This window comes from Neoarius graeffei, chromosome 5 (assembly GCF_027579695.1).
Source record: "Neoarius graeffei isolate fNeoGra1 chromosome 5, fNeoGra1.pri, whole genome shotgun sequence".
In the NCBI taxonomy this organism is placed as follows: Eukaryota; Metazoa; Chordata; class Actinopteri; order Siluriformes; family Ariidae; genus Neoarius; species Neoarius graeffei.
This window is the reverse complement of record NC_083573.1, coordinates 6,153,170-6,174,064: the sequence shown is the minus strand read 5'-3', so window position 1 is coordinate 6,174,064 and position 20,895 is coordinate 6,153,170. Positions and strand designations below refer to the sequence as shown.

Below are 20,895 nucleotides of genomic sequence, written 5' to 3'. Positions count from 1 at the left end.
GACGTCAGAGGAAAATGGACAGATTGGTTCCAGCTTTTTTGACAGGAAGGATAGAGTAACTCAATCACTCTTTACAACCATGGTGAGCAGAAAAGCATCTCAACATGCAACAACAGAAGAACACATTGGGTTCCACTCCTGCAACCAAGAACAGGAATCTTAGACACAAGAGATTATATATTGAAATAATATTGGCTAGCCCTGTGATGACCTGGCGACTTGACCCCGCCTTTCGCCCGTAGTCAGCTGGGATAGGCTCCAGCTCGCCTGCGACCCTGTAGAACAGGATAAAGCGGCTACAGATAATGAAATGAGATGAGATAATATTCGCTGGTGTTGAGTGGTCTATCAGATATATTCCATTCAGCTAACATGATATTGAACAAGCCGAAGACAAGTACCTGACTGGAATATATCTGATATCTCATCTCATTATCTGTAGCCGCTTTATCCTGTTCTACAGGGTCGCAGGCAAGCTGGAGCCTATCCCAGCTGACTACGGGCGAAAGGCAGGGTACACCCTGGACAAGTCGCCAGGTCATCACAGGGCTGACACATAGACACAGACAACCATTCACACTCACATTCACACCTACGGTCAATTTAGAGTCACCAGTTAACCTAACCTGCATGTCTTTGGACTGTGGGGGAAACCGGAGCACCCGGAGGAAACCCACGCGGACACGGGGAGAACATGCAAACTCCGCACAGAAAGGCCCTCGCCGGCCACGGGGCTCGAACCCGGACCTTCTTGCTGTGAGGCGACAGCGCTAACCACTACACCACCGTGCCGCCCTTTTATTATTATTTTAAGGAATTATGTTAATTTATGTTGTGCTAGTTTCAGAGGTGCTAACATTGCTCACAAAAACATTCTCACAGGAAGAGAGAAATATTTAAAAAAAACCACCAACACCTTAGTATAAACTGGTGGATGAGATATGTTTTGCAGAAAATAATATTAAAGGTAGACTACCCTTCAGATTTTTCAAGTGTAGGTCATAAAAAGAATTTTCCCTGACACCCAATTATTTTTGTTTAGTGGACTGATAGCGACTGAATTCGAATCACAGACTTCAAACTTTATTAGGTTTTTTAAAATAGAACAATTAATGAATTTAGGGCCACATGGCCCAAAATTCTCCGCTATTTTTTCCTGCTTCACCATGACCCAGTTCAAGATACTATGTCATGCATGACGTGGTGGGTGCTCCTCGTTCACACAAGGCATTGTCATACATGTCAACCTTTGGTCAATCAAACCTGCATAACCAACCTCCAAAATCCGTATTTCCCTTATAAAATCCGTATAAGATGCAAATTAAAATAATTTACCTAAAATTTGAATGATAATTAACAATGATATATCCCAGTTACTTTTTATTCAATATTAATAACAATAAACCTTCAGAATGAATACAAAGTATTTTTCCAGTCTCACCTGTGAAAGGTAATCCCATGTGATCTCGTTTGGACGGTAAACCTGTTGGTACAGTTAAACGCAGCACATGAATGAGGCATCTTTATTCTCGGCTACCGTCTAGACGCTATACCAGAGACGGTTGAAGAATCTCCACTTTGCCACATCCAATATGGATGACGTATGATTCTACGCAGAAGGCGGCGTCTATGTTTATATGTCTATGACTTCACGGTTGGCGGGATTCTCGCAATGCGGTGTGCGCATGATCAAAAGTGGAACGAAGTCTCGCTACCACAAGATAACGCGCGATTTCATAAGACTCTTTACTGGCTGTCTGTGCTGTACAGTACGTTTATCATCGTGGGAATTGATTATAGCTCTAAATAAATATTGAAGTTTTTTTAAAGAATCCGTATAACTTTATTTATACGCCCGTATACTACGTTTATTGAATCAAATCCGTATAAAATACGGACATTCCGTATAGGTTGACATGTATGCATTGTGGGATACAAATTTGAAACAGGAGAGAAAAATGGAGGATGTGAATGTGCGGATGAAACGTAAAAGAGTGACGGAAAGAAAGCAAGAAGAAAAGACGTTATGTTATATACGAAGGAAAGGAAACGCAGGACCAAACTAATAAATATCGGTGGTTAGCGAGCACCCCTGTGTGATCAGCTGTTTGTTTAGCGACAGAATGATGTAACTGTCAGTGCATGGTCAAGGTAAACCTGTGCATGCGCAGACGGACTTCCTCTGTCTGCTTGACTGCGCAAAGCGAGCGATTTCATGCACATTATTTGCTTGGGAATCCCCTCAAATTAAATAACTTCTCAGCCACAGAATGGCTTGATATTTTGTGAGATATTACAGAAATAAACAGACATCACAATGACCAAATTTCAGAGGGAACTAAATTTCACCGATTTGATGAAATCGAAAGGGCGTCTAGCTTTAATATTTTGCAGATAACAGCCTATAATAACGCCTACTTATTTTCTGCTGAAGCACAAAATCAAGGCTCATGAATTTACAGGTCAAAGTTCACCCAGAAAACGTCGATGTGAAAGGAAGGATGATCAGAAGCGAAGGTGCGTCTTTCAAGTCCCATGTCCTTTCCCTTTTCATGAATCACAGAAGATCGAATTTTATTTGAAAAAGCAAAAAAAAAAAGAATTATAAATGCTACTTCTAAACTGTAACATCACACCAGACCTTTGCCTTGATGTTTCCTTACTGTTGCTTGGTGAACATCTGGACAAGAATTTTCTTATTCGCACCGTTAACACCTCTGTCGTATCAGTTGCATAAATCATTTCGACGCAAATAACTTGTGAGCTTTCCAGTCCAGTTTGCTCTGACAGAGAGAGAGATCCCATAAATATACGAAGAAAACAAGGTTCAGGTGCTTGGGCTTCTGCATGCTCTTGCGACAAGGCTTTCGCAGATAGCTTTTCGCAGACAGTTGTAATTTATCATTGAGCGGGGAGTAATAGGTGTGCGTGATGTTATTCACCGCCACAACGCAAGGGGGCGCGAAGTCGCAAAATCGCTAGGAGTAGTTGGTGGGTGTGGCTAGTGGAGTGTTTATCCTCCGGTTACTTATAATGACTAGAACTGGAGTCGTATAGATGTACGTACTTCCTCACTTCCTCGATCAACCGCTCTTCGTGCTGCTCCATCTTCGCTCGTGTTTTTAAAAATGGCGGTCGTGAAAACAAACCAAACCGGGAAAGTAGAGAAGCAGAAGTGCGTGTACAGCGGATGTAGAGTGGACCAATCAGAGCCCTCTTGTCTGCGACGCTGTCTGCGAGGCTTCTGCGGTGGTCACAATTTTTGGGAGGTGCGCGCAGAGCGTCTGCGAAGGGGGGGGGCTACGCAGACGCCATCTGCGATGCCATCTGCGAGGACTGCGTTGTCAGCATAAATTGGCCTTTAGCTGCTACATGTGTAGCCCCTCCCCCAACCACAAGAGTCATGCTAAACCACACCCCTTCCTGCTTGACTGTTATACTCTTCCCATACAAAGAATTAATCGTACAGATTTTTCCTTCAGTCCAAATGAGCCAGTTGTTTTGAGACCATGTGAGAGACAGCTTATTTATGTCACTGACTCATAATTTATCCATTGCTATTTTTACTCATTAGTAATCAAAGCCATGATAAATAAATCGTACCTTGAAACTTATGCCCACTATCCACATTGGGCGCATTGGGGATAAGTTTATTGTAGTCCAAAGTGGACTAAAAATGTCCTTGTCACACTTTCAGCTGTAGAATGTTTAAACCTGGCATGCGCCGCCCATGTGACTGCGGTAAAAATAGATTCCTGCTCACAGGCAGCAAGGCCCATTTGAGATTAAATATCAAAACAACTCCATTGAGCCGAGGTGGGACAGAGAACGTGGTGTTTATGGCTGTTTAAGACTGAAGACAGAAAAGAAAAGCAAAAGATCCGTAGCGTCTTCCCCTCAGCATGTCTCACCGGAGCTTTGCTTTCACTCCAACAGCTCTGCGCTCTTTGGAGCAGGAAAGGGACTTTCTGGAGAGACAGAGGCATCAGAGGAAGCTCATTGAACCAACTGTCAATGGTTACCTGCTGAGGAAGGAAGCTCGGGAAAGAGCCACACTTTCCAGGAAGAACCAGGAGGTACCATCTGTGCCATTGTTGTGCCGTGATTTGGTGGTGCAGAACGCACTCTATACAGGAGACGTTGAGGCTGTGAAGACACTATTTCCCAAAGGGTCACCGGATAAACTGGTCATCAAACCTGAGGGAGGGGCTATGCGCTGGGTCGCCGATGGGAAAGTGAGAGGTATGTTTTCATCATTCACTGGATTTGGGTTGAATAAATTATAAAATTATAAAAATTACACATACAGAGTAAAACTAGACATACAGCACACCTAATACAGTATTTGGTTAAATGTCCCTTTGCAGCTTTCACCTTGACCAGACATTTTTGGTAGCCAACAATAAGCTTCTGGCAGAATTCTGGTTGGGTATTTGACCACTCTTCTTGGCAGAATTGGTAGTTGGAGTTCAATTAAACGTGTTGGTTTTCTGGCATGGACCTGACTTTTAAGCACAGTCCACATATTTTCAGGAAGACCATTCCAAAAGTTGAATGTTATCCTGCTTTATCCTCCACAACCAGGTTTGATGTGTGTTTGGGACATTCTCCTGTTGAAACACCCAGTTGTTTCCAAGTTTCAACACTCTAGCTGTTGATTTGAGGTTAAGCTGAAGAATTCTGAGCGAGTACCCCTTCTTATTCCATCCACTTTGTGTAATGCACCAGTTCTCCTGGCAGCAAAACAGCCCCAGAGGAGTATGATGCGACCGCCACCATATTTAACAGTTGGTACAATGTTCCTCTGTACCTTTGGTCATTGTGGCCAAACAACTCAATCTTTGTCTTGCTGACCATAAAATTTTCCTCATGAAGGCTTTTTCTTTGCCCATGTGGTCATCTACAAACTTTAGTCGAGCTTGAAGGTGTTGATTTTGGAGCAGGAGCTTCTTTCCTGGATGGCAGCTTCTCAGTCCATGACGATGTAAATCTCGCTTGACTGTAGACAGTGTTCCAGCAGCTTCCACTTCATGGCAAGCCTGTTACTTGGTTGTTTCTGACCACCTGAACCGATTTTCTCTCAGCCGAGGGGGACAGTTTAGGTCTTCTTCCAGCAAAGTGGGTACACCTTCCAATAACTTGTACTTACGTACAATTATTTGAACTGATGATCTTGGAATCTGGGCGGCACGGTGGTGTAGTGGCTAGCACTGTCACTTCACAGTAAGAAGGTCCTGGGTTTGAGCCCAGTGGTCAACGGGGGCCTTTCTGTGTGGAGTTTGCATGCTCTCCCCGTGTCTGCGTGGGTTTCCTCTGGGTGCTCCGGTTTCCCCCACAGTCCAAAGGCATGCAGGTTAGGCTAACTGGTGGCTCTAAATTGACCGTAGGTGTGAATGTGAGTGTGAAAGGTTGTTTGTCTCTCTGTGTTAGCCCTGCGATGATCTGGTGACTTGTCCAGGGTGTACCCCGCCTCTCGCCCATAGTCAGCTGGGATAAGATCCAGTTTGCCCGCGACCCTGCACAGGACAAGTGGTTACACGTAATGGACGGATGGATCTTGGAATCTGCAGTTGTTTCAAAATGACTCCAAGAGACATTCTTGAGTGTGTATGAACCTCTTTCTCAGATCTGCACTGATCTCCTTGGACTTTCCCATTGTCCTGTGTGTTGGTCAATCCAACAAGTGCAGTCAAACAAACCCTTTTTATGCTATGCACAGAGAAGCTACCAGCTGTAGTCAATCATCATCACAAACAGGAAGTTAAGAGGCCTTGGCCTTGAAAATTAAAAGACATTTTGGAACTTTCAGCACCACTGAATTAAGAATCTAAGTGGGTGTATGAACATTTTCGACCCCGTATATATAATTTTGACCCTGTGTTGATTTCAGGATGGACAAAGGGCAGAGCTGTCATTAACCTCATTAATTCAAAGCACCCATGCTTTCTCAATGTAAATATTCTGTAAATAATCGATTTATTTTCGCCGAGTTAGTTCAGTTCACGTGAGACTGCAAGATGTGAGTCATCATAAGTGGACGTTAGTAAGTGAACCAGCCTGGCATGAGGGTGCATAAATCTCATATGGTACAAATGTCACAACTGTCTCATGGCTTCTAATGTGTCCAGCAGGTTGCATAACAGCCACAAACCCTTAAAATAGAGCCGTCCAAGCAAACAGAGCTCAGAGGGTCCAGCGATCACTCAGGAGAAACAACTGGTCAAAACAACACCACAACAAGACGTTGGATACCATCCAGTCATCTGTCGAGCTGCTTCGCTTTCAATCATGGGACCAAAGATTAAGTTCAGGAAGCAGAAGAAATATCGCAATGACGTGATTGCAACCGCGCAAGCTTCAGGATGGGTACTTCAGTTCTGGAACGCTCTCCTGGTCGGCGATGAGGTGACTGTGATCAGTATAATTGATGACCCTGAATACGCCCACCTTCTGGATGCGATATATGACACCAGTGACATAGAAGAGTGGAAGAACTTCAGGTTCAACTACAGAGGGTTAAGTATGTCACGGCACTTCTCCATTCTGATTGGTCAGAAGGTATTGAAGCATTATTCAGAAGCTGCGTGTTCGAATAACATATTATGTTATCATGATGAAAGTTGACAGATTGTAATAGATTAAAAAAAAGTGTTGTTATTCAACAAGGACAAATCTATCAGGAAGTTTTCAAGAGGAGAAATTTATGTTCCCGTTTATGGAAGGAGGCTCCAGTGTCAGGACGTTTTCCACCACTGAGAAGTCTTCAGGACAGAGAAGTTTGTTCTTTGTGGTCTCTCAGTAACAACTGTTTTTTTTTAAATCACTTTAAGAAAAAGAGATGCTGGTGAGGGTTGTTGTTGTTGTTGTTGTTGTTGACCAAAGATGCTGTCAACAAAAAAAGTGAAGATGAGATTGTTCAATTCAATTCAATTCAATTCAATTCAATTCAATTTTATGAGTTAAAAAAAGAAAGAAATATAAAATAGAAAATAAATGTGAGAACAAACTTGTTTCATTCATGTTACACAACATTAAATGTCACTATAAACAGATAAAAAGTATCAGACCATTATTTAATAAATAAAACATGTAATCATTGGCAAACTGCTGTGGTCGAAGAGGAACAAAACACTTTGGGGTGTTTGACATTACCAGATTGTTGATGATTTTCCTGTAACAGGACAACATTGAAGTGTTTTGCTTCTCACTTCAGCTAAATTCATTTCCTCACCGAATAACTTTTTGGAACGGTTCGACAAACATTGTTCACTGCATTTGTTGACTTTTCTGGCAAATGACATTTTCTTCTTCAGGACTCTGGTCTCTGACCTACGAGCAGGAGCTGACCACACCTCTGCACATCACAGCAGGCAGAGGCTTCACTGATTGCCTGAAGCATCTGCTACTGAGAGGGGCCAGTGTAGATTTTGCCCCTGGAGGCACCACTGCCTTGCACGAGGCATGCCTGGAGTGTCAGCCAGAATGCGTTAAGCTGCTACTACAGTACGGTGCCAACGCCAACGCTGTCAACGAGGATGGACTGATGCCCCTGCATGTCTGCACTGAGCCAGAGTCACTGGAGTGAGTGATAATAAGTCATTGGGTATCATTATTTTTTTTTAATCCTGCACAATTAGTCATATTATCTGAAGAACTGTAGCAAGGTCAATATTGGTCAGACCATAATAGGTAATGTAGTATGACTGACATCATAGTTCCTGTTATTCGCAAAGGCAGATGTTTTTAATGATCTGGATGTGTATGAAAAAGAAATAAAGAAAAAAGAAAGAAATGAAGCAAAAAAGGCAATTAAAAGACAAGAAAACAGTACATGGAGGAATTACAGGAGGAAATTTTTCAAAAGAAAGAAAGACAACAGTTGGGTGATATGTGAAAGAAAGAAAGAAAGAAAGAAAGAAAGAAAGAAAGAAAGAAAGAAAGAAAGAAAGAAAGAAAGAAAGAAAGAAAGAAAGAAAGTCTCTTTTCTCACATTATATCTTTGACATACATTTCCCAGGTGTGCCAAGCATGTCATCCAGTTTGGTGCAGCCATAAACAGCCGCAGCTTGGATGAAAATGACACAGCGTTGCATGTAGCGGCACGTCACGGTCTTCTGGCCCACGTGGATCTGTACCTGCGTCATGGTGCAGCAGTGGAGTGGCAGAATGATGAAGGACAAACGCCACTGAACGCTGCATGCTCACAGCCGCATGAGCATGCTGCTCTGGAGCGCTATGCCCAAGTGTGCCAGCGGCTGGTGGAGGCTGGGGCAGATGTGTGCACAGGTGACGCTGACAAGCACACACCTCTGCACATGGCGTGCAAAAATGCCAACCCTGGGATAGTGGAGCTACTGCTGCGGAATGGTGCCCTTGTCAATGTCATGGATTACGGAGGCGAGGCACCCATGCATAATATCCTCAAAATGGTGGCCTATAAGTTGGAGCATGAGCCTGAGCGGATTGTGCAGGAGTTGCTGAACTATGGATCAATCAGGGTGTGGCCAGGAGCTCTGGTAAAGGTCAGTGTGGGACCTCGGGGTCTGGGCACATTGTTTAAATCTCATCGACCCCAAGCCATTTTCAATTTTTAGTGTATTCCGGTTACCATCTGAAAGGCTGACCTAATACTCAAGTAATCAGAGATTATACTTTTTCATTCTTTAAATCTTGACACTTTCCCCATTCCCACACTCAAGCAAAGGTCCATTTTGGTTTCACCGATCCATAGAACGATTCCAGGAGTCTAGAGATCTCAGTGCTCGTTTTAACCTTCATTTCACAGGATCTTGTAGGTAACTCCTGTGGCCAAATTGTTTCTTTGAAGCAACTTGGGGGTGGGGGTGGGGTGGGATAAAGCTATAGCTTGAAAAAGTCCTTTCACAAATCACTTTCAAAAAGTAGAAACTGTAATTCAGATACATATGGGGTTATACGGTAACCACCTGGAGGTTATGGGGGTATAGCTATTGCTTGCTTTGTGGATACTCTACATCACCATTTCGTTGTAGGCTTGTTTAACCTTTTTTACTTGTTTGTTTTTTCTCTTTCACCAAAAGTTTTCGGGGGCATCTTTAATAAACATACATTGATATTAACTGTATACTTCTCTAATGTTAGCTCAGTCAAACAATGTATATTGATCGAGTTTATTTCGCATTATTGAACTCAAAGCATTCTATCTTGACAGAAACTGAGGCCACGTATTTCAAGTGGGAAAATCAAAACCAGAGAGATGGGAGGGAAAGTGTGCGAGGCTTCCAGGATGCCAGATAATATCAGAGTACAAAACCCCTGCATTGATCTTGATTCACATATTAGTTAGCAAATCTATATTTTTTTCCTGCAGCAAAAATAAGACGACTCTTTTTGCATGAGAAGCCCATCCATCCATTATCTGTAGCCACTTATCCTGTTTGACAGGGTCGCAGGCAAGCTGGAGCCAATCCCAGCTGACTATGGGCGAGAGGCGGGGTACACCCTGGACAAGTCTCCAGGTCATCGCAGGGCTGACACACAGACAACCATTCACACCTACGGTCAATTTGGAGCCGCCAATTAGCCTAACCTGCATGCCTTTGGACTGTGGAAGAAACCGGAGCACCCAGAGGAAACCCACGCGGACATGGGGAGAGCATGCAAACTCCACACAGAAAGGCCCTTGTCGGCCGTTGGGCTCGGACCCAGGACCTTCTTGCTGTGAGGCAACAGTGCTAACCACTACGCCACCGTGCCACCCCTGCGTGAGAAGTTTTGACATGAAATGTGTAATGCTTGCAGGTCTGCATTAAGGTGACTAAAATGATTCAATAGTCTGCTGATAGTGATGCAAAGGGATTTAGTCCTTGCTTTATGTCTGTTTGAAGAGAACGTCGCAGCAGTACTTTAGTTCTTTCGTCTGTCCAGCTCGGTCACCTCGTCATCTGTACAATCAGCTCAAACAGACCAGCTTCCAAAGCTTCAACTTTCATGCTAATTCCGCTGTCAAGGGCATCGTGCTTATCATGTCATCGATTGCTGAGCCATGTCTCTGCCATAACTTTGCACAAATCTGTCATACAGCTGCACTGCTTCCTGGAACTCTGAGTCCAACATTTGCTCAAACAAACAGTTTTAACGAAAGGCAGGCCATCATTAGTGAATCGAGATTTTTTTTTTATTATTACTACTCATGCCAAATGTGAAGGAATATGATGCGCTTATCAATCGTACTCTTGATGCAAATAAAATCTCAATTTGTACTCAAAAGTAGCTTGCATGCTTATTATAGTATGCAAGGACTAAACATACGCGTTCATGTGACAACATCAGTAACAGAAAATTACATTCAAATTCCACTGGAATTTTTCGTTCTCTTTTTACACCGTGCTCATAGTTGAAAGCAAGCGCTTAGTACTGTACATCCAGTGAATCCCACTTGCACCGGATAAATTGCCTGATTCTTAATGAGGCAAATGTTAATAGGAGATTAATTAGCACTAATTGCAGAAGTTCTCGACAATCCCCCAGAGAGGGGCCCAATCTGTTCATCAAGCCAAGTGCTTAATTATTCTGCACTGCACTCGCTCACAACTACCACCGCCGACCTCTGGCCTTTTTCCGAGCAGGTGGGGAGAACTCTCCAGGTGGAAACTGTCATTGTTACCTTGATTGAGGAGCAGCTTCAGTTTTCCCAAGTCAGTGTTCGCTGCTTCAAGACTCTCCAAGCAGATCATTTCTGTTTTACAACTTAAGAGTGTCTGTTTTGACCTGTTCGTTTATTATTCACTGTTATCCCACAGTGCGGTTTAATTCTCAACTCTGATTGGTCTGTCATTTCAATCACAATTTTGTCTTCATGTTATCATTTCGACAGGATGAAATGACACAACAACTTGCATGGCAGATGATCCACAATAATAAACATGGTGTGGTGTAAAAAATAAAACCGTAACTGTTGAAGTTTTCCAGAAGGAGATGTTTATTTCGGCTAATGTTTATGGAAGGAGTCTCCAGTGTCAATGCTTTGTAATAGCCAGTCATTTTTCCACCGCAAGAAAGTCTTCAGGACTAATCACAGAATGACTGTTTACAGCTGCTATAGCATAAGCGTTGACAGGAATCGATTTGTTTCACAAATGTTCCACAACATTCATACATGTCAACCTATATGGATTGTCCGGAAATTATACAGAGTTTAGCTCATTTCAAGGGCGTACGGGCGTATAAACAAAGTCTTATGGATTTTCAGTATTTTCTGACCTAAATTTATTTTGTGTATCTTACTTGGACATCGTCAGCTGATCGTCGCAAAAACATACAAAAGCTCGATTTATAGACAAAGAACAGCGTGTATGCAGGGGCAGATAACCCAGACTATGTGAAACCGGATGTTTATTCCTCAAGCCTCGTGCAGTATCGCGACTGCGAGACTTCGCTCGTTCCGGTCATGCGCACGATCTGCATTTAAACGCGCCAAACGGTCATTGTTCGAACGATTTTCTCATTGTGCAGAGCGACATTGTTTACACCTGAGAGATTTTGAATAGCGTCTGCTGAGTGAAAGAATGGGAACACCGAGAAAGAAAATGACATACGGCGGGCGGTATCTTCCTGAATGGAAGGAGACATTTAATGGTGTCATTGTTCAGGCGAAAAATGAGGAGTACGCACACTGCACAGTTTGTGTGCGAGATATAAAAGTTGCGGCGTCTGGAGTTTACGACGTGAGGGAACACATGAGGTCCAAACTACATCAGCGAAATTTGCACCAAAAACAGAATCAGCCGCAAATGACGATGTTTGCAAAGCCTAAGACTGATGATCAACCAACAAGTGTAATAAGAGCAGAAGTTACAATCTGTAATTTTATTGCTCAGCACAATTTGCCGCTAGCCGTTGCGGACCACCTGACAGAACTGTTGCCGCGAATTTGCACGGACAGTACGATTGCGAAATCTATCAGCTGTAGGCGCACCAAAACAACGCAAATAATCAAAAAGAGCTCGGCCCCCGAAGCTACACTACCGATCATCCAGCACTGCCGGACGTCGCCATTTTCCTTGATGATCGATGAATCCAATGACAAAAAGACGGACAAGCGACTGGCCGTTTTGGTGCGGATCTTCGACATAAACAGAGGGGCGAAGTCAAGAATCATAGACATGCCCGTGTGCAATATTGGCACGGGCGAGGCGATTTTCGACATGCTGTACGAAGTTATATTTACTTATTTATTTATTAAGTTTGGTGCGATTCGAAGGCTATAAGGATTTTATGTTGATTTTATGGATTTCTTCCTCTGATACTACAGGTGGACGCCCAAAGGGGTTGACATGTCTCATCTCATCTCATCTCATCTCATCTCATTATCTGTAGCCGCTTTATCCTGTTCTACAGGGTCGCAGGCAAGCTGGAGCCTATCCCAGCTGACTACGGGCGAAAGGCGGGGTACACCCTGGACAAGTCGCCAGGTCATCACAGGGCTGACACATAGACACAGACAACCATTCACACTCACATTCACACCTACGCTCAATTTAGAGCCACCAGTTAACCTAACCTGCATGTCTTTGGACTGTGGGGGAAACCGGAGCACCCGGAGGAAACCCACGCGGACACGGGGAGAACATGCAAACTCCACACAGAAAGGCCCTCGCTGGCCACGGGGCTCGAACCCGGACCTTCTTGCTGTGAGGCGACAGCGCTAACCACTACACCACCGTGCCGCCCCGGGTTGACATGTATGAACATTAAATGTAACTATAAACAGACAAAAAAGGTATAAAGTGCATTGGAAAACATGGCATGATTGGAATAAACACTGTGATTACTGTGAAAGTAATTAACTTTGTGGTGGTTCCAGTAACTCCACTTCACTTGGCACTGCATCACACCACCCTGTCATTGTTTCATTTCCTATAGCAGCAAACCCCTTAATGACTGTTTTGACAAATGCTTGATCTGGTTGTTTTCTTTAATGTGTGTGCTCATTTCAGGTTCTGAGGTACTGCTGTATGTCACCACGTACAATAGAAGTGCTGCTGAACGCATATAGCCATCTCAAAGTCAATGATCAATGGGTGGAGGCCGTTCCTCCAGAGGTGATCCAGGTGAGAAGATATGAATGGACTGCAGTTGTATTCTCCAAAGGCTGAAATAGATCATTATACAAATTCGAGATAACATCACCACAGAGGCGGAATGTAACAAAGTTCACCTACATTCAATGCATCACTGCATTTCCCGAAACATTATATTGTCAAAAATATATATGGACACCTGACCATGTGAGCCTTCCATAAATTGTTGCCACAAAGTTGGTGGGGTTTGTGTTGACATCCATTTGTTAGGAATGTCTTTATATTCTGGAGCGTTACAATTTCCCTTCACTGGAACTCATACCCCTTTTCCACCAAATCAGTTCCAGGGCTGGTTCGGGGCCGGTGCGGGTGCTGGTTCACAACTCATTCAACTTGCGAGCCAGCTGAGAACCAGCTTGCTTTTCCATCGCTTGTGGCGCTAAGAGAAGACACGTCATTACGTCGCTGTATATGTCAGTTACGTCGTTGTATACGTCATTACATCACTGTATACGTCAGTTACATCGCTACATTTGCATAAACCTTGGCACGAATATCGAAGCAAAAACAATGCGGAAGAAGCAGCAGCAACAACAACAATAATAATAATAATGGATGACTTCGCGTTTGTACAGCTGCTGCTTCTCGTCGCTTAAAAATGGCGATCTTTCGCGGTCTTGTTATTGTTGTCGGTCTTAACAACTCCGCCCCCCCTGCTGACGTAAGCGGTTCTTTCCTCTGGCCCAGCAAAGAGTTGGTGCTAGCCTGGAACCAGTTTTTCTGGCCCCAGAGCCACTTCTTTGTCAGTGGAAACAGAAAACCCAGTTCCAAACTAAGCACTGGCCCCGAACCAGCCCTGGAACTGCTTTGGTGGAAAAGGGGCATAAGAGGCCCAAACCTGTTCCAGCATGACAAAGCCCCTGTGCACAAAGCAAGCCCCATAAAGACTCCAAGGATGGAGTGAAAGATCTCGAGTGTCCTGCACAGAGACCTGACCTCAAGCCCATTGAAGACTTTTGAGATTACCAGGATGCTGACGACATGCCAGGCCTCCATGCCTGACCTCACAAATGCTCTCGTGGCTGAATGAGCACAAGTCCCCACATCCATGCTCAACCGTCCAGTGGAAAGACTTCGCAGATGAGTGGAGCTCATTATAACAGCAAACAAAGACTAATTCTGGAATGGAATGTTCAACAAGCAGATATGGGTGTGATGGTTGGGTGTCCACATCCTTTTGGCCATATAGTCTATTTGTCATAAGGTGACTTTCAGGTAGTATTGTTGCCAAGACCACTTAAACCGAAACCAAGTCATGACCCAGACCAAAGTGTATTGAAACCAAGATAAGATCAAGACTTTAAAAGGTTGAGACCAAGTCAAGACCAATACCAAATTAGTGGGTGTGAACAGAGTGGGGGAGGGGTGACAGCTGTTAACAGGAAGAAAAATTTCAAATTTGCAATGAGTCACGTTATTGATTGCATTTGAAACAGGAAGTTTTACATCCAATCACAGTTACGATATTAACAAATAAATCAGACAATGCACAGGCAATTTAGTGAAATCTCCACAGCTGTGGTCTTGACCGGTCTTGAAATAAAATCCTGAGTCCTCTATTTCTGAAACTGAGAGAAGACCGAGTAAATATGCGGTCAATTCCAAGACGAGACCAAGACCTTCAAAAAGTGGTCTTAAGACCAGTCTCGAGTACGACAACACTACTTTCGAGTGTTTAACTTCAAAGAGTCAAAGGAAATTCTGAACAAATCTAAACATGTGACAGAGAGAATGAACCCCATTACTGTTATATATGAAGCTAGCTAGTCACATTCAACTGGTCGTCATCCATTGGAGTTGTAATTTCAAGCCAGTGTTGTAGTCGAGTCACTAAACTTCGAGTCCGGATCCAGTCTCGAGTCCCCAGTGTTCAAGTCCGAGTCAAGTCCAAGCCATTAAAGAAAATTTCGAGTCGAGTCCGAGTCGAGTCCACTATTGATCCGAGTCGAGTCCGAGAACAAGACTCCAACCACAACATTTGATGGTGGCTGTTGCTGCCTTTATGTGAAAGCGCCTCTGCTACGGTGTCGGACTAACGTTACTGCTCGACCGCCCCATTTTAGATAATAGGCTACAGATAAAAAGCTTGTTCATTGCTCAGCAAGCCACGCCCACTATCAACAGGGCAAATAACATGAAAGAGGGTTAACACTAGCTAGTTCATCGGTCAGTAAGCAAGCCCCGTCCACTCTCAACAGAGCAATGAACATAGCGTGTCACTTCCTTCTCTGGGTGGAGTCTCGCCAAATGGCGATTGAAGTTCGAGGTCGTCCCCGTCGTCTCCTCGATAGTTCTTCTGCATATGGAACACATAGCAGTGCATTTTTTCCCACTGCGCGAGAAGTCTGTATAAGCAAAGTGGACAATCCTAGGGGCGTCTCTCCAGGCATTTTAGCGTCATTAACGTTAGTTTGTTCCTGAACATGATGTATGAACAGGTGACTGTGCATCCTCTCATATGAAATTCACAAAAAAAATTAATGGAGCAATCAATATCTTATGGCAAATTATTATGGCATGTTACGAAAAATAAAGAAAAAATCGGAGTCCTCGTCTCCAGTTTACGAGTCCGAGTTCAGTTAATGCACGAGTCCGAGTCATCAGTGCTCAAGTCCAAGTCGAGTCACAAGTCCTTAAAATTAGGGTACAAGTCGGACTCAAGTCCGAGTCCTGGACTCGCGTACTACAAGCCTGTTGCAAGCTAACAGTTGCACAGAAATCTCGATTCTGATTTGTTTCTATCGAAACAGCTCATTCACAGGGACTCGAATGATGAACACTCAGCATAATCTCAGCTAATAATAAACAAATTTAAAGATGTTTTCAATAAGGAGATGTTTACTTAGTGCTGCTGGAAGGAGTCTCCAGTGTCAGCGCTTTGTAACAATCAGTATGTTTCCTCCATGGGAGAGTCATCAGCACAGAGAGGTTAATGCTCTGAGGTTTCTTTGAAACATGATAAGTATTTATTTTGAATGTACCTGTAATTGCCCTTTCACTTTAGTGAAGGATTTGTTTACATGGCCAGGATATTAGAATGAAAAGTGTTTGGTCTCCTAAACTATGCTGTTCTCTGGGTTCTCTCTCCAGGAACATCACGACTTTTACGAGTCCGTGTTCGCCCTCGCCAATACTCCTCGCTCTCTACAGCATTTGGCTCGCCACAGGTTACGCACCTATCTCGAAGGCCGTGTGCACAAAGTGGTGCCTAAATTATGCCTGCCCACGTTTCTGAAGGACTACCTGATGTTGAAGTTTCGAGGCTTTGTCCACTAAGTTCTCACCGAACCAGAAGTCTACCATCACCTTGACAGTCGACATGGTACAAGTGGAAAGGTGTTGGACTAATGCTGCGTAAAACTATTAAAGGTGGAGTACGAGATTTTGGAATGACGGTTCCCGCAAGCCATATTTTGAAAAGAAACCCTCGCCATGCTCCCACCCCCAGCGTCTCCACCCCTCCTCCCCCTCCCCCCGCGTCTCCACCCCCCTCCCTACCCACGCCTCCAAAGCATGTTGCCAAAACCATGTTTATGTGAACATAATGGTACTTACAGGTCAGAGCCTGAGAGTGAATCCGAACGAATAGTGGATACGGGAGGAGGAGGTGGTTTCAAAAACCCATGCTTCATTGGTGTCGAACTGGCTTGTGCCATGCCTTCATAACTAAGAAAACAATAAATAAGAGTTATCGTTTGTGCCACATACAGCTAAGCTAACAAATCGTTTCTATGCATGAAATAAATACCGTGGAAAAACTACCATCAAGGACGTAATACGACTATACGCATTAGTATAACAATCCGTGTCAGCTAACTTTGCAAATCATGCTAACTTAGCAAAACCTACATTGTGTATCCGTTGCTTCGAAATGGCTGGAGTGGTCCCTGTGCATACTGTACGCGCAAAGGTAGGGGCGGTGAGGGTTGGGGGAGGTTTGGGGTCGCGGGCTTCAGTCTGATTGACGTGTCAGTATCTAATCATTTTGAGGTGGTACCTCGATATGATTGGATGGCGTTTTTCCTTTATTTTACACTGTAGACTGGATTAAAATATTTCGTTTTTGGGTCAAACATTCTATTGTACTGCTTGCAACATGGGTGTGAGGAGCTTTTCAAGCAATATGGTAAAAAATACTCCTGAAAAAAATCTCGTACTCCACCTTTAACTGATGATGATAATTCAATTGTAGCTACTCCAGAGGTGCCAGTAATGACACTTATTATGCTAATTTTGACTGCTTACGCGCTACAGGAGCTGAAAACTACGCTAAAGCAAATAACGTTCACTTGGAAGGAAAGCTTATGCACCGAAGGAGAAAGGATGCAAAATGTGGAATTTGCTCCTGGTGGCACTTATTTTCACTTTCAAGTTCGTCGAGGTGAACTTTGACCTGTGAATTCACCTTGTTCAAGCGCCAAGGAAACAGAAAGGTGTGGGTTGATAAAATTAAAAAACTTTGCTATCTCGTCTTCTGATAAACACTGGAGTTGGGATAAAGCTGCGAGGATTTTCTTGCTAAGCGGTGGTATATACGGTAGCAGCCACCTCTGCTCTCATCGCCGGATTTGACACGGCCAGGATTTGAACATTGGTAGTTCTGTTCTAGTGACTGGAAGGTTGTGAGATCAAATCCCAGCAGGGATAAAAGCATCAGGGGGAAAAATGAATTAATGTAAATGGTTTTTAATGAGAAACAAATGTCATTCAGCGCTGTGCATAAATGTGACATTTAACGTTCATGACATGCACCTTTGATCAACTTGACAAAATGAGTGTGGAGCAAACAACGTTTGAGAAGTGTTTTTTTAATTTTTAGCGTTTCAAAGACTGATGATGATGGGGAATAGCTTTTGTAGATGACGCTAACATGCATTCCCTTCTGCGTTCACTGTTTTATTGAAGTACACGTACAGGAAATAGCATTAATTACACATTAAAAGAATGAGTTTTGTTGTGCGATCGAAGGATTTTTGTATGGCGTAGTTGATTTATTAACCACCAGGAGATTTATGCTTTCCATGTCTGATAGTGATGAGCTTAGAGATGTTGAGGACATTGTGGTTATTTTTTCGACCACAAGGGGGCGATCTGCATTTTGGACAGTCCTATATTTTCAGGAAGACCATTAAATATGAAGTATTAAAATAATAATAATGGCTTGAATGGATAGTCTGAACATTTGTTTGCACTGACATACAGACAAAATAAAAGTGTTTCCAATTGCGTGTTGTGTTACTGAAATTGGAGCGTCCCTGCTAGAAGTATTGGCACCCTTCCAAAAATATATATATACTTGTATATGATCACATAAAATAAACACAGAAATAGATTTGCATAAGAGCTATTTTTTTAAAAACAGTTTTTCTGTTTCGAACCACAGAAGGAAGATTTGAAATAAATCCAAACAGATTCTTCTTGAAAATCTGATACAAGTATTTTCCCCACTCACTCTCACTGGTATACCCTGTGATATAAATATGAGATCACACGTACAAATCCCTGACACGTTTGTTACCTTTGGGGGGGGGGACATGGGATCCATCCATGATCTGTAGTCGCTTATCCTGTCCTACAGGGTCACAGGCAAGCTGGAGCCTATCCCAGCTGACTACGGGCGAAAGGCGGGGTACACCCTGGACAAGTCGCCAGGTCATCACAGGGCTGACACATAGACACAGACAACCATTCACACTCACATTCACACCTACGCTCAATTTAGAGTCACCAGTTAACCTAACCTGCATGTCTTTGGACTGTGGGGGAAACCGGAGCACCCGGAGGAAACCCACGCGGACACGGGGAGAACATGCAAACTCCACACAGAAAGGCCCTCGCCGGCCACGGGGCTTGAACCTTCTTGCTGTGAGGCGACAGCGCTGACCACTACACCACCATGCCGCCACTGATCAAGTCAAAAAGTTAAAAAAATAGCTTTAAGGACAATTATGTCCCTGATAAAATGTGTCACATTTCAAGAGGAAAATCACGATTAAACACTGCACAAAGAAACTTTTTGGTTCAACATACCATCAGCACTTTTGCGAGCGAAAGTCGGATGTAGACAACGAAAAGCACCTGGTATTCCAAAATAAAGTCCAGAGGTGGATCTGTGATGCTCTGGGGCTGGTTGGATCTGCCAAGAGGTTCCAACATGGATGAGACAAACAAGATGAAGAACCAAACATACTTCCATAACAGCACAGAAATCGCGAAGCATCTTTTATAATTAAAAAAAAAAATTACTGTTTTGTCGTAAGAACATTTCTGAAAGCCTGTGTTCTGAATAGTACGGGTCATCCACATCCACAAACCGAAGAATATACAGTAAAGAAGACAAGACGTTCAGTGTTTTGCTACAGGAAGCATCTTGGAAGCTGTTATAAATGCTGATCATTTGAAACCAGTGTTTTCTTGACAAAATTTGCGCCATTTTTACAAAAAAAAAAGGGTTTGAAAACAATAAAATTTTTAAAATTATATATCATGTACGAATATGTTTCCCTGAGTTTTTCAGAATTTAGTGTTTTCATGAAATTAGATAAATTAAAGTGTTGATTGTTTTAGTCAATTAATTATATATATATATATATATATATATATATATATATATATATATATATATTTTTTTTTTTTTTTTTTTTTTTTTTTTTTTTTTTTTTCCCCTAATGCTCATTTCATTACAATTTTGACAAAGTGTAAAATCCAAATTCACAATCGTATCTTTTTTTTTTTTTTAACAATGCTCTGGCCTTTTATATACAGTACTGTGCAAAACTCTTAGCCCCCCTCCCCCCATTTTTTTCATACAGACTTTGTTTTCAGTTTCTATTTTATGATTTCTACATTATAGAATCAAAACATTACAAAAACATTTTAGAGTTCCAAATGTTCTTTTTTTTCCAGCACAAAATTAAATGTTACAGAAAAAAAGTCTGTATTTGAGCAGCATATTCCATAAGAGAGCACTTTTCAGGTTAAATAAGAAAACATAACGAAGGCGACTGCAGAAATTTTGGTGCAAAATGAAGAAGCGAGTGTGACAGTCAAAGTGTCCAGAATAACTGTGGCTGGTTCTGGAAGATGCTCAGGAAAACCTACAGCTCATTTCTGCATAAAACTGCACTCACCGGACCTGAGACTGCTATAGATAGATAGATAGATAGATAGATAGATAGATAGATAGATAGATAGATAGATAGATAGATAGATAGATAGATAGATAGATAGATAGATAGATAGATAGATAGATAGATAGATAGATAGATAGATAGATAGATAGATAGATAGATAGATAGATAGATATTTTTTAAAGCAAAAGGTCGACTCACACCAAATATTGACTACTTATTATGAATTATGCTTTACTGCTTACTGTTTATAGTATTTTTTTTAATGTTGAAACATTTCATTTCATTATTTTTAAGCTGTTTTTGGTCGACAGCATTTCTTTACATGTGCCGAAGACTTTTGCACAGCACTGTGTATGATTTTGGTTATGATCAATTATTTGATCCAAGAGCTCCAAATAAGAATCTGGAAAGCCAGATAATACTTTGTTCTTTTACAACATCCAAAAAAATAATAATCTGAATATACATAGGAATATACAAATAAAATATTATAGCAGAGTTCAATACAGAAGAGCAGAGATGAGGATGATGATACGATTAAAACGACTCTTCAGGCCTCACCAGGAACGAACAGCCATCCATTCATGTTGAGTGTGACAGGAGCACTTTGACCTCTATCCTCGGTTCCACCCTCCTCATCA

The 20,895-nt window shown here is 42.6% G+C and overlaps 1 protein-coding gene across 2 annotated transcripts; it reads left to right on the top strand.

The window, feature by feature from the left end:
* The first annotated feature begins 3,825 nt into the window (after positions 1 to 3,825).
* Positions 3,826 to 17,081, top strand: asb10 (ankyrin repeat and SOCS box containing 10). Of its 2 annotated transcripts, none has more exons than XM_060920373.1 (5): positions 3,826 to 4,242; positions 7,314 to 7,581; positions 8,018 to 8,522; positions 12,978 to 13,091; positions 16,212 to 17,081. In XM_060920373.1, exons 1-5 carry the CDS (start codon positions 3,903 to 3,905, stop codon positions 16,395 to 16,397), a joined length of 1,413 nt encoding a protein of 470 aa, XP_060776356.1. In that variant the 5' UTR covers positions 3,826 to 3,902; the 3' UTR covers positions 16,398 to 17,081. The 2 variants fall into 2 exon arrangements, with proteins under 2 accessions (XP_060776356.1, XP_060776357.1); XM_060920374.1 differs by lacking the exon at positions 3,826 to 4,242 and adding an exon at positions 6,203 to 6,520.
* Positions 17,082 to 20,895: the final 3,814 nt, after the last annotated feature.

Bases quoted from the DNA above. Each gene is read 5' to 3' on its own strand.
- asb10 (XM_060920373.1), top strand. From the start codon at position 3,903: ATGTCTCACCGGAGCTTTGCTTTCACTCCAACAGCTCTGCGCTCTTTG. The intron at 4,243-7,313 runs GTATGTTTTCAT...TTTCTTCTTCAG, and splicing joins CGCCGATGGGAAAGTGAGAG to GACTCTGGTCTCTGACCTAC. The intron at 7,582-8,017 runs GTGAGTGATAAT...TACATTTCCCAG, and splicing joins ACTGAGCCAGAGTCACTGGA to GTGTGCCAAGCATGTCATCC.